Source organism: Zalophus californianus, chromosome 7 (genome assembly GCF_009762305.2).
Source record: "Zalophus californianus isolate mZalCal1 chromosome 7, mZalCal1.pri.v2, whole genome shotgun sequence".
NCBI lineage: Eukaryota > Metazoa > Chordata > Mammalia > Carnivora > Otariidae > Zalophus > Zalophus californianus.
The window spans coordinates 98,523,846-98,538,103 of NC_045601.1; the positions used below are offsets into that span (position 1 = coordinate 98,523,846).

Consider the following 14,258-nt stretch of genomic DNA (forward strand, 5'->3'; position numbering starts at 1 on the left):
AGTTTCCCTCACACACCTTGGACACTCAGATGCAAGAGAAGGCGGTGCAAGGGAAGGCTCAGGTCATGGAGTAAGTCAGACCACCTCTGTTTTTACAACCCCAGTGCCGTTGCTATTAACCAAAGATTCTTTGGACGCTTTTCCCCGGCTGTTTAAGGTGCCCAGTTCTAGTTTAAGCTTCATAACATTTCATCTGTCACCCGACTTATTTCCTTGCCACTTTCTCAGTGAGCAAGGACAGATGGTATCTGTCCCTTCCAAAGAAGAAGAAACTGACGTTCAGAGAGGTTGAAAGACCTGCCAAAGCCCCCACTGCAGCAAAGTAGGGTGGAGATTAGCTCAGGGGTCTGTGCCTATTTGCCGTGCTTTACTAGAAAAACCTGTGTTTTCTCAAAGAGAACCAGAGAATGAGAGGTGAACCAAATAGTGGTAATAATTGTAGGTGGGAGGGATATTAATTTTACAGGCCCCATCTCATTTTCATTGGTAAGTGATTTTTGGAACCTTTGTAACAGTTGGTTTTTATATGGTAATCGACTTGCCTTTGTTGAAGTGCACATGTAACTCCATACTATCCCTTTCCTCGGGTAATAGAAAAAAAAATCATCTCAAGCACTTCACAGATTTGTTTTGTTAGCTTGTTCTCACTGTGAGAAGGTGCATTCTGCCCCCAGGGAGTAGACTCCTTCGAGAGGGGAGAATAGCACTGCAGGTAGTTGCTATGGTCATAGTTCATGTCACTGAGTACTTTTCTCCCCGCAGGGAATGAAAACCTGACTCCACTTGGTGCTGATTGAGCAATGCCAAAGCTTATGTACTTTGCTGGAATTAAATAATTAATGCAAACCGTGTTCCATCCTTGACCTGCCCTTAGAAATGTCCAACTCATACTTACTCACCGTTACCCAATCAGAAATGCCTTAGGTGGCTTGGAGGACAACGTTTTGCCCCAAGGAGTGGTTCTCTGCTTCTGTGTTTCACCACTGTGTTGCAGTGCATGACCTTGAGTCAGCCCTTGGCCTTTCTATGCATTGCTGTCCTGTTCTTCTTGATCATAAAAACACTGCAGGTTTAAATTCAGTAATATCTGTGGAACTAACAACTTCCATAGCAGGAAGGTGTGCTACATAGATTCCTCGTGTTCCGGTATTCCCTGGTTATTTCCATATATTCATATCCGGTTCATCATTAACAGAATGTGGCAGAGGGGAGAAAGCCTTCTTTGTGGCTTGATGTGTTCCTTGCCCAAGGGTTATTAATGGAAAGTAAGCACCGCACAGTTTCTGCCAGGATGAAAGAGAAAATCCCTCTGTTATTTGACTTGCATGGGGTACCCTGAAATTTAACTGAAGGTCTGTTCCTGTCTTCTGGAAGCCAAACAGTTTGAACAGAAAGATTCTTATCTTGATAGCACTTTGCTGTTGCGTGATGTCTGAATGACCCATCTGTATAGGTTCCCGTTGTGAATCAGAAGCCCAGAGGAAGAAGTGGGCTCACTGTTACAAGCTCCAGTGCACACAGCAGCAGAACACGTACCTGGCTAAGAACTGGATCAGAGCTTAGTACCACCTCCTCACAGGTGAAGTGCGTGACTAGCTTCATAAGCCTTGATTCTTACATGGAAAAAATGGAGCTGCGTATGCCTGCCCCCTTATTGGGAGGATAAGAGGATTCATACTACTCCTAATGACAAGGTCTCGTGAGGGGCCAGGCATGGCTCTAAAACCTTTACAAAATTAACACATTGCATCCTGCAAAACAAGCCCTCAAGGTTTTCTTCCCATTTTCCAGGTTAGGAAAGTGAGGCACAGAGAGGTTAAGTGACTTTCCAGACAGGGAACAAAATTGAGATTTGAAATTGGGCCACCTGACTGGTCTGCACACTTCCCCACTATGCTGCGTTGCCTCTCATATGGAGAGTATAATATTTTTGTTAAAATAGAGGTGAAAACTACATGTACACAACGTGAGGGCCTTATGGTTTTAATTACCAAGGGATAGAACTCATGGGTGTAAGGCTAATAGTAGCTAATGTGGTCATGAAAAGAACAGAGGGCTAGATCTTCTACAGACATATTCATGAACGCTTCCTAGTTATAAAGGCTTATACTCAAATACAGTGTAACAAACAGCGTATGTCACCTGACAAATACAGTTTTCGTTAGTCATCTGTAAGGGTCTGTTCACAATTAGGTTTTTTCCTAGCCATTGTTCCTGATTGTTTTGGGCCCGAAATACGATCTATAGAATGTGAAGCTGCTTACACAGACACATGGGGGACCAGAATCCTCATTCTCCTCATTTTATGAGTGCATCTGTTCTGGTAGGATTAAAGAGGAGCTAGCAGCGAGGGAAAGGATGGAGCTTGACTAATGTGAGGAGGTGGTCAGTGCTCACGGGAGCATAACCTATGGTGGAAGCAAGGTGCAAAGTCCGGGGTGTAAGAGTGATGCTTGTATCATAGTATAAGTCAGTGTGATGGGATGAACTGAGCAAGGATAAGGTGCAAGTTCGTTGAGGTGGGTGTTATAGATGGTGGCAGAGGGAACTCGCCATGGCTTGGACGCTGGAAGACAAATGACTCACGATAAGGGAAAGGCCACATGAGTTTGGAAATAATAATTTAGCCCAAGTAGAGGAGAAAAGGTGTCTAAGAGGAGAAACAGCGTCAATGTGTGCTTGAGAGGACTAGAACCACAAATCAAGATTGAACTATATGGATTGAGAGGGACAGAGTCAAGCCCAAAAGTACAATGGCTCTAGCACATTTCTGGTAGGATTGTGAATAATTAACCACCCCCCACCATCACCAACCAATGACTCACTTTTCCCATCTGTTCAGTTGGAAAATGATGTTTGCCATTTCTTTTTTTCACTGGTGTGTTTTTAATGTTCTGAGTTTTTCGGAAGAGAGCCCATGGTCCCACAACTCATAGCTTTTCAGGGCCACAGGAGTTTGCCTGCATGCACTGACAAAAGATCACTCTCTGGTAACTGCTTCTGTCTTTGCACATTCTTAAGCCAATTACAAGATGGGAGCGTACAACCAGGCCTTCTGGGAGCTGGAGGGTGCTCTGAAGAACGGAGGGTCCAAACATGATGACTCAGTTATATTGAGTCTTAGAAACCACCCACTCTGGTGTGCATTGATCATCTTTATTTAATTCGTCTGATAATAAGCCATCCAAACTTGTCCACATCAGAAAATTCTTCTATTTTATTTTTTTAAAAGATTTTATTTATTTGAGAGAGAGAGAGAGAGCACAAGCAGGGGAAGCAGCAGGCAGAGGGAGAAGCAGGCTCCCTGCTGAGCAAGGAGCCCAATGTGGGACTCAATCCCAGGACCCTAGGATCATGACCTGAGCCGAAGGCAGACACTTAACCGACTGAGCCACCCAGGCGCCCCAGAAAATCCTTTTATTTTAAAGGCCATCCTTGTCTAATATTGAATTACCATTTGAATTTGCTGATAGCCTCAAATTTGGTTCTTACTATAATTTAGGTTTAATTTATCATTAATTTGGTTAGGATACTTAAGGAAGTGGTGAGAAGAAGGCCATAGGGTATATATTGGTATGATGGCAGACTAAAGAATGAAGCAATGGAATGTAGACATATATATATTTTTTTCTTTCCATATACATTTCCATACAAACGAGATACACAGGCATATGCACACACACACATTCATATGATGTACCAATAGCAAACTCTCTGTACCCATCTCTGGTCTAATCCAGGCAGGACTCCTTTGATCTTCTCAATGCCTTGGATTATGGAAAATAGAAGCAGCCTTTGGCGGGAAGGAAGTACTTCCTCTTCTCACTTGGGGCCCTCTTGAATATGTATGATCCCTTCTGTACCTTCAGCCCCTTCTTTTTTTTTTAATTATTTTTTTATTTTTATTTTTTAAAAGATGTATTTATTTATCTTAAAGAGAGCATGAGTGGGAGGGGCAGGGGGAGAGGGAGAGTCTTAAGCAGACTCCACACTCAGCACAGAGCCCATCACAAGCCTCGATCTCACAACCTTGAGATCCCAACCTGAGCCGAAACCAAGAGTCAGACACCCAACCAACTGCGCCTTTGGCCCCTTCTATGTGCTCTGTAATTATATTTATTTTGTGCATCTTAGCCAGCCATTCGCCTGCAGACCCATCATTATGCCATAAAACTATCCATTTGGAGTGTGACCTAATACCAAGCTCTGGCGATGAACAGAGGGGAGTGTCTTTTCTTTTAAAATACTGTTGCTTTCCATGATACGTGACATCCACTGCATGTTCAGGTATAGCCACATCACAGTCACCTGCCCCTTCCTCTAGAGCAGAGAGGGTTTGGGGGATTTAGTCCTGCTGGAACTCCCCCCGTGCTGAGGACTTCCTGCCCTGAGCCCTCAGTGTCTCCCCCTCTACTTCAGGGTCACGGCTCTTCTCACTTCTCAGTTGCTGTCTAGTGAGCCTTTCTGCCTCCTGGTCTTTTCTCTGTTGCCCCTGCCTACTTGGCCAAAGTAAATTTGTCAGCATTGAGCTCTTTCATGTTCCCTACAAACCTACTCAAGTCCTTTGTTCAGTCAATAAGACTATGTTATGAGACCACCATGCTCCTGCCATGGTGCTAGGCATTCGGAAAAAGTAGAATTGTGGCTTCTACCCTTAAAGTGCTCCATCTAATCATAGAGGGATTGTCAATATACCTGAAAATGGCAGAGTTCTGCTCAAGTTCAGAGGGAAGAGCCTATCATGTCTACCAGGGAAAGAACTGTCCATTTGGGTTGCTTCTGAATCCACAGAGCCTCGCCCAGTGCCTGGCCTGGAGTGGGCCCTCAGTGAACATTTACTGATAGGGTGAATGAGGGAAGAAGGCTAGCATGATTAAAATGGCTTCCTGGAGGAGGGGAAACTCAACGTAGGTCCTGAAGGATGACAAAAATTGAGATTGACATAGATAAAAAGGAAAAAGGGTGCAACATTGTCAATGGGAATAGATACAATGAACCTGTAGGAAATGAGGAATTTTGGCTGACTGGAACATACTTTATATATCCTGGTGATATTAGAGAATAAGTCTATCCCTTTAGGTAGACTGAAAGGAGTTCGAGCTTTTAAATAACTTTAAAGGAGCCATGGAAGGCTGTGTGTGTGTGTGTGTGTGTGTGTGCGCGCGCGCGTGTGCATGTGTGTGTGTGACAGTGACAAGGGAAAGACAGTGTTTAAATTATCGGGAAGTGTGGAAATCCAGAGAAGCTGATTGAGGAAGGCCTGACAGCAAGGGGCAGTGGAGGGATAGGCGAGGAGAGCAAAGATTTGGGAAGGAGGAGTGAAAGGGGGCAGGAAGGATCAGATAGGAGACATTTGGGTGAGAAATAGAACATAATTCCATGACAGTTTGGGAAGGATCCAATATAACTACAAGGAACCAGGATATCTTATCAAAGGTTTGGGAAGGAGAGATGATTTGGGAGAGGAGAAGAGTGGTTTGGGACAGGTTGATGGGAAACGGTGATATCCATCTGCTACCCCATTGGAGACGTGGGTCCAGAGAAGGGTGGGAAAGGCGTGTCAGAGAGGTAGATCTGAGCATCTTCAGCATAGAGATTGTCAGGGAATAGTGTAGCTCTTCTGTGATGGCTATTCATTCCCCCCATCATGTGCTGGTTGGGATCCAACTGTCACAACATTGATAAAGACAGCACATAACAAATAACACCATCAGCAGTGTTCACAGAGTTGTATTTCCAATTTCCGTGTTCCTTTGAGATTTAGAGTCATGCAGAATGATGTCTATGTCGGTGATGCTCTCTACAAGTGGAAGGTTTTAGGTTTTCAGAGGCATTTATCACTGATCAGTGGGTGTCTGAGCGCACCTGGAAAGTTCGCATGTTGAATATCCTGCACGCACCCCCAGAGTTCTGCTGTAGCTGAGACAGACTTCCCATTTGGTGAGTTGTCTTTGCCTTCCACAGTGCATGCTGCAGGTATACCTCTACTTCTTCATTAGGCAAAGTAATAAGCATTTAACATATAAAATATTTGGTGCAACAACCCAGAATCTCAGATACGAGTAGGTCATATTCTTAAATCCCTTGTTCCTTAAACAAAAATTATAATTGTGTTTTTCTTGTGATAAAGACTCTCAACTCATAAGGCTTTTGTCTTTTGAAGTGGTTTTAATCTCAGATTCTTTCTAGCTACCTTGGGCAGTGTAGGCATGATACATATATATATATATCCCCCCTCTTGGGTGACAGTTTCTTTTCGCAAAGTTATCTCAGCCCATAACTGAGTTTTGATATTTTAAAAGCTGTTTTCTATCTTGGAAAAAAATTACGAAGATCAGTTTCTGAATTGTTTTACATTTTGAATTCATCAGTGGGAAATGAAAGAAGTCCTAAGCAGAGAGCCTTCAGTGTCATTCCAGGCTACTTTTCAAGTTATAGATATTTATGAAAAGAGAAATACAGCTGCAAAGAGTAATGCAGAAGCAAATCTGCACTGGAATTCCTTCTCCACTCTCTCTACAGGCTTCTTCCATCGGGACTTAAAGCCTGAGAACCTCCTCTGCATGGGCCCAGAACTTGTGAAAATTGCAGACTTCGGGTTGGCCCGAGAAATCCGATCAAGACCCCCATACACTGACTATGTATCTACCAGATGGTAAATCCTCTTTCCTTAAAATTACTTAATTGCACTTCTTTTAAAATATACGTATATATCATACTGAGGATAACATTAATGTCACACATAACTAACTTTTCACTAAAGGTTTAAAAGCTTGGGCTGTAAATCCTTTCAAAAGGAGGCCCGTGATGCTTTTCCATGATATAAATAATATTTTCTTTTCAGCCCTAACTGAAGACCGTTTCCTAAAAGAGTTGTGTAGAAGATTCTCCAAAGACCTGTCTAAAAAAACCAGCTAACGACTATGCTGAAACTTTCAGACCCCAAGCATTTAAGCAGTTGGCCATGACCAAGAAGTAGCCTGCAGACAAGTTTTATATTCTCTCTTTCTCCTGTTCTCTCTTTCCTCACTCTCACTCTGTGTTTCTCAACGATGCTGTACAGCAGAGTCCTGCAGAGAAATGCTCAGTAGAAAATACCATGAAATAGAGAAGCACTACTTTATAATGGCGTGCCAAGCCATCCTGAGTCCACCTATCACACGGAACTAGATAGAAATTAGAAATACAGGTCTCTCCCAGAGAATTGATGATAGTATTTCATTTAACTTCTGGCCTGTAGCAGCACTAACCGGCAGTTCATCTCTGCCCCTCCAGGTACCGGGCTCCAGAAGTGCTCCTGAGGTCTACCAACTACAGCTCCCCCATTGACATCTGGGCGGTGGGCTGCATCATGGCCGAAGTGTACACCCTCAGGCCACTCTTCCCCGGGGCCAGTGAAATTGACACCATCTTCAAAATTTGCCAGCTGCTGGGGACACCCAAAAAGGTAATGATCCGGAACAAAAGCGTGTGGGCTGAAGCCAGCAGCTTCCCCTCCCTCTACCCGCCCCCCTTACCCCCTGCCCCGTCCTCTCCTGCACCCCATGCAGCCTTGCCCCTTTGGATCACCTGCTGGACCTGCAGTCTTTCTCTCGACCTCAGTGGTCCTTCCCTGCCCCTTCCGCAGACGGGGCTGCCTCTGGCCCTCCTGCTCTTAATCTTAAGTACACGTGTTATAGCTCCCTCTGCTCTTCTCTCGGCCACCTCACCTCCCCTGCCGGACTTCTCTATACTCATGGCTACGACTTCTGCATCCATTCGGAAGTCTCCTAAGTGAAATCCCTCCTTGGAACTGCAGTCACACACCTAGACTACCTGTGAGATTTCCTCCCGACACCCTCATCATCACCGTGGACCCAACATCTGACACAGATTGTGTTTGGCTGACCCCCAGCTAGCCTCCTTGCCCCGTTCCCCGTTCCTGTCCGCGCTCTCACCAGAATCCCAGCACCCCAGCCTTGAGGCTGAGTTTCAGTGTCACCCTCTCTCTCCCATACCCTCCTTCCCCGGCCACAAATCCTGTTGAACTTGGCTGCACAGCTCTGGCCCGGGAGCCCCGCTGCCGCCAGCGGTGAGCCTCCCGCTGTGTCTGGGGCATCTTCCCAGTCCGCCTGCCCTCAAGTCCTGCCCCCAGCTTATCTTTCGCTCTGCAGCCAGACCCCCCCCCCCCCCAGCCAAACAGAAGCCCTGGTACGGCCCTCCCTGCTGAAAATACCCGTTGAGGCCCCACACCCCAGCCTTCACTCTTGCCGCGAATCTCCCATGTGCTCCCTGCACCGTGCTGGCGCGGCCCTGGTGGCGCCCCACATCCCTGTGTAAATATCCCACGTGACCGAAGTCCACCCTTTTTCCAAGGCCCCTCAGTAATTTACCTCCTCTCTGCTGCTCTGCTCTCCTCTCCATTTCAGCTATGTTCTGCGTTACTAATATCTTTATCCCTGTACATCTCTGTGCCCTGGACCATAGGCTTGTGTTTATTGGTATTAATTTTCCAGGTCCTAGCACCATTGCTCGTACAAACTAGACCCTCAAAAACATTTTAGATCATTTGAATAAATCATGAGTGCCAGCTTTTCAAGATTTCCAGAGTCTTTCGCTGGAATGTTTCCCTCTGGATACCTGTACCTCTCTTGTGACCCTCATCACTTTTTTTCCTCTGTATTATTGTGTTTTTGAATAAATGTCTTATCTTCTCCTTTTGGACAGTAACATCCTTAAGGGCAGGATTTATACTGGATTATTTTCGGATACCCAACAACACTAAACATATAGTAAGCACTCAGTAGCCATCTAACTGAATAAATGACATTAGCGATACATAATGCCACTTGACCTTAAAAAAAGATAAAAGCAATTATACCAGAATGTGTTTTGTAAAATAGTAGTGTTGGAACTAGAAGGGACCTTAAAGATTATTTGCTTGTCTTTTTCTGTATTACCTCCAGAATTTAGTGGGAATGATGCATGGAACAGTGGAGAGCTTGAGACTGAGTGGAACAGCTTTCTTTATTGCAGGACTTCTCCACATGGTTATTTTGAATGATCAAGATAGGGATATTGTCCAGCACCTGGGTGGCTCAGTCAGTTAAGCATCTGCCTTCGGCTCAGGTCATGATCCCAGGGTCCTGGGATCGAGCCCCACATCGGGCTCCCTGCTCTGCAGGAAGCCTGCTTCTCCCTCTCCCGCTTCCCCTGTTTGTGTTCCCTCTCTCGCTGTGTCTCTCTTTGTCAAATAAATAAATAAATCTTTTTTTTAAAAAAAAAGGGTTATAAAACCAGTTGGTGGCAAATTCAGTGTGTTTCCCACTGTTTCTCTGACTTAATGTTCTTTGTAGTTCCTCCATTAGCATCCTCTGTGTTTCATCGCACGTGGTGCCACACTGTGAGTATGAGCACGGTAATGACATGATTGCTTTTCCGTTAGGGGTACATGGGCCAGAATAGAAACTATCACAACAAGTCGGCTAAGCAAGATCTTCTGTGTCTTCCTTCTTTCAGACCGACTGGCCTGAAGGCTACCAACTCTCTAGTGCGATGAACTTCCGCTGGCCCCAGTGTGTACCCAATAACTTAAAGACCCTGATTCCAAATGCGAGCAGCGAAGCCATTCAGCTCCTGAGAGACATGCTCCAGTGGGATCCCAAGAAACGGCCAACAGCTAGTCAGGTTTTCTTCCATTTCCTTCTGTTCGATGCATTTCTTATGAAGTTCATATCTGACTCTGAATAATTCCTGTAAGTTTCATAGGAAGTATTTCATTCGGTATTATGGGTGAAAAATAGTATGAAATGCCACTAATGGTATATTATATATAAAAACATAAAATAGTTTGAAATTTACTGTATATAGTTAAAGGTTTAAACAATACAGTTGCTTTGAAAATTGGCATACAGGTTCCCATCACCACATAGGAGGAAGTGAAAATAAGCGGATATATCTACCTGTCTTTGGAGAGTGTTTTCAAAGGTATTCTCTAAGTTAAGATTACGTAGCAGTTTGCTTGTAAGGCAATACTGGTTGTCAAAAGGGAATTTGGAAAATATCTTGTGAAATCCAACTCCCTTGTTTCACAGCTGACACAGAGAGCAACAGATGAGATAGAGCTAGGATGATAGGTATTGTTAATATTTTATAGCACTTAATAGTTTGTAGATGCTTTAGTATGTTTTTATGTGATTTGAACCCTATGAAGATTCTGTGAAATCAGTGGTACTATTTTCACTCTGTAAGTGAGAAAACTGAATCTCGGAAAGCTGAAGCGATTTCCCCTAATCATTCATCCAGCAACTAGTACAGATAGTGCAACCAACGGCAGTTCGATGTTTCATACCTCCTGTTTTCTCAACTTGCCCTCCCCCCCAGGTCACTTTGACCTGGATGATGAAATGCACCCAAAGAGACATGGTAGAGCTATGGCCTCAGCCACTCCCATGCCTCTTGCAAGCCTCCCTCTGCATTAGCGTGTCTGGATCCTTCTCTGCAGCCCCCCTTGGCGGTTACATGGCTCAGAATGACAAAGGTGACCAGTTCTAATCAGAGACAATGGTTTGGCTAAACAAAAGTGACGGGGACGTTTGAAGATAGGGCTGATGTGATAGAATTTGCAAGGACCAGAGAGACGATAGTTGGGGGTTAAGGAATTATGGAAAAGCAGCTCCAACGGCTCAGAGAAGAAAGAGCCATAATTTGGTACCATGAGACTCTGGGTGGCCGGGGTTGGAAAGCTCTCAGAAGTGCACTCCGGGGGATGAAATTCACAAATATCCTGAAGGTAGGAGAAAAGGTTTCTGACGAACCCAGTTTTTTAAAGGTTGTACCCAAGAGATGAAAAGAAAAAAATCTGTAGCAAGGAACCAAGAGAACAATGTGTACTTTTAAGCATAGCGTCAGAAAAGCTAAAAACAGCCCCAGATCAGTTTGCAAAAATGCCTGGAACTACAGAGACTTTTCAAGTTAGATGCCAGGGTCCAAAACCAGTACCAGAGTCTCCATGGTATCGCCCTCTGTGTCTACACTTACATATAATCATTATAGATGTTTATAACCCAGAGTTATTAAGAAAGGTTATGTTCTGTTTGGTGATTTCCATTCAAAAAGACTAGGGAATACAGGGAATATTTCAGAAAGAATTGTGAACCCAGCCCTTTAAGATTTATCCCCTGACTATCTGGAAAACTGGATTGTTCAGAACAACTACCAAGGTTTGTTAGTTGTTGTTGATAGCCAGGGTTTAACTTTATCACGTATTACATTCTTGGCATTCCTGGGGTAAAATACTGGCTCATTTTACACTTGATTCTTCAGACTCTTCCGGGATTATTGTGTTTGACTCTCAGTTGTTTTGGTTTTTTTCTCAGTTTTATATTATTTTTTTTTTCTTTTTATGGGCTAAGGAAATTGGCTCAGAAAGGTGAAATATTACATTTAAGACACATAGCAGGGGCACCTGGGTGGCTCAGTCAGTTAAGTGTCCAGCTCTTGATTTCAGCTCAGGTCGTGATCTCAGGGTTGTGAGCTCAGGCCCCACATTGGCTCACGGCTCAGCAGGGAGTCTGCTTGAGATTCTCTCTCTCTCCCTCTCCCTCTGCCCACTGGCCTCTCTCTCCCTCTCTAAAAAAAAAAAAAGAGATATATAGCAAGTAAGTTACAAAGCCAGCATCTGACTGGGTATTATGTAAGACTGATGAATCATAGACCTGTACCTCTGAAACCAATAATACATTATATGTTAATTAATTAAATTTAAACAAACAAACTACATACCAAAAGTTAGGATTTGCCAACACAGACCAGTATTTCTATGGCTCCATGATACAATGCATATGGAAATTATTTAAATATCCTTTAAATCTTTTAATGAGGTCTCCTTACATTAAATGGAAGTTTCAAAGAAAAAAAGAAAAAAGCCAACATCTGTTGAGCCAGATACTTTTCAGAAGTAGCAAAGGTAATAGTAGTATAACTGGCTGCTTTATCCAAATAATTTTAAGTGTATACATTTTACATTTTAGATAAGGAAGATCATAAAGAGTATCATACATTCAATGCTGTTTTCTAGTTGGTTTAGGCTAAGAAGCTATAGTAAACTGGTCCCATGAAATGTAGGTCAGTGAGCCTGATGGTATTAACCTTCCTGGATAGACTTTTCTCCTAAAGCAGTCCTTTGTATTATTCCAGGCTCTTCGATATCCTTACTTCCAGATTGGGCATCCACTGGGCAGCGCCACACAGAGCCTTCAAGATTCAGGAAAAGCACAGAAGGATGTCCTGGAAAAGGCAGGCCCACCTCCTCACATCAAGCCGGTCCCCCCCACCCAGCCCCCAACCAAGCCACACCCGCGGATTTCTTCGAGACAATATCAAGCCAGCCAGCCCCCTCAGCATCTCATGTACCCCTTCAAAGCAGAGGCTTCCAGGACAGATCACCCGAACCATCTCCCGGAGGACAAGCCAAGCCCATTGCTCTTCCCATCCCTCCATACCAAGAATCCTCCGTCGGTAAGCAGGGAAGATTTGCTAGCGAGCCTTGTCTGGCCTGTTCCTCTTCTGACCCCACTGATTGTGTGAAAGATTTTCTTTTTGCAGCATGTGAAGTCTAATTACAGTGACCGTTAATTACAATAAGTGTATCTTTGCAATATCGTGGAGTAGTGAAAAGAGCTTTGACCTTGGCGTTGAAGGTCTAAATTCAGATTCTGGCTGTGTCTGTTCATAGCGGTCCTGGTGGCCGGCAGCTGCGGTGTGGTGGTTGAGAGCTGCCCAGAGCGCTCACAGGGCCAGGCTCTCCAGTCTCAGCTCTGCCACTTCCTGGCTCCATGCCCCTGGGCAAGGTCCCTGGCCTCCCTGCTCCTCGCTTCCTCATCTCATCTCTGAGATAGGGATAATAATTGCATCTACCTGATAACAATTCTTTTGGGGGACTAAATGAATTAATACTCGAGAGAATTTAAAATAGTAGCTGACACTTCATCAGAACGTGATAAATGTTAGTCGTTGTTATTATTAATCCCTGTGGACTCAGTTTCCTCATCTGTAAAAGAAAGATCCTAATGCCTGTCTTGCCCGCCAGACCAGGCTGTGCATGACATTAAAAGGTCCCACTAACTGTGAAGATGTTTTGAAAAATCACAAAGTGCCATAATAAAATTTATAGATTGTCATTCCTATGAATGCTGTTAATGCTAGGCTGTTAATTGAGCCCAGATCTTTCTCCATCTCTTGGACTGGTGCTCAAAAAATAAATAAATAAATAGAAAGAGGGCGCCTGGGTGGCTCAGTTGGTTAAGCGACTGCCTTCGGCTCAGGTCATGATCCTGGAGTCCCGGAATCGAGTCCCACATCGGGCTCCCTGCTCAGCAGGGGTTCTGCTTCTCCCTCTGACCCTCTTCCCTCTCATGCTCTCTCTCTCAAATAAATAAAATCTTAAAAAAAAAAAAAAAGAATGAGCGTTAGATTCAATAATAACCTGAAAAGGGCATCTAGTTACCAGTAGCTTTGTAATGCTGTCTGAGAGTCTGATTTTTCTGACAGCTTTATGCAGAGGCAGTATTTTTTCTGTCAACTAGTATTCATTCCCTGAGTCCCGGCTCCCAACCAACACTGAGATACTGCATGAGGTTACCAGAGTGGTATCTCTAGACTGTTCGCTCTACCCCAGCCCACAACTTTGGAAGCAGTATGTATTTGGAAATTTCCTATTGTAGCTAATTCTGTAATTAAATAGTATCCAGATCTACTAAGAAGGCAAAGAAAGCATATTTGCAGTGTTTTCGGTAAGTGGCAGGATGACTGACCTCTGAGCTGTATTCTCCTGCATCTCTGTTTATGACAGAATAAAGCATGTTCATGCTTTCAGGGATGAGGCCCGGAGGACAACCTAGCTCTCCTCCCCATGTGTGAGAAGCACCTTAAATTTCTTTTTAGGGGCGCCTGGGTGATGCAGTCGGTGGTTAAGTACCCGACTCTTGATTTTGGCTCAGGTCATGATCTTGTGGTCGTGAGATTGAGTGCTGCGTCAGGCTCTGCGCTCAGCGTGGAGTCTGCTGATGTTCTCTCTCCCTCTCCCTCTGTCCCTTCCCTCTCTCTCACTCTCTGTCTCTCAAAAATAAATCTATTTAAAAAAAATTTCTTTTTAAAAATCCTTATCTTGCACAGCTGAGTGTCCCCCTAGGATGCCAGTGGCTGTGAGGTGTGCAGGAGAGGTGAGAGACAGAGGCCCAGGAACATACTTCCCATGGTTGCATGTTGAGAATGATATG

At 44.3% G+C, this 14,258-nt stretch overlaps 1 protein-coding gene across 4 annotated transcripts in view; it reads left to right on the forward strand.

Moving 5' to 3' along the window:
- CILK1 (ciliogenesis associated kinase 1) overlaps positions 1–14,258 on the forward strand; it is a 56,063-nt gene that overhangs the window by 31,553 nt on the left and 10,252 nt on the right. For all 4 annotated transcript variants that reach the window (XM_027602431.1, XM_027602432.1, XM_027602429.1 and 1 more), the window contains 4 exons: positions 6,523–6,655; positions 7,276–7,447; positions 9,499–9,666; positions 12,178–12,498. In XM_027602431.1, coding sequence (XP_027458232.1) covers positions 6,523–6,655; positions 7,276–7,447; positions 9,499–9,666; positions 12,178–12,498 — 794 coding nt within the window. The remainder of the gene's footprint in view (positions 1–6,522; positions 6,656–7,275; positions 7,448–9,498; positions 9,667–12,177; positions 12,499–14,258) is intronic.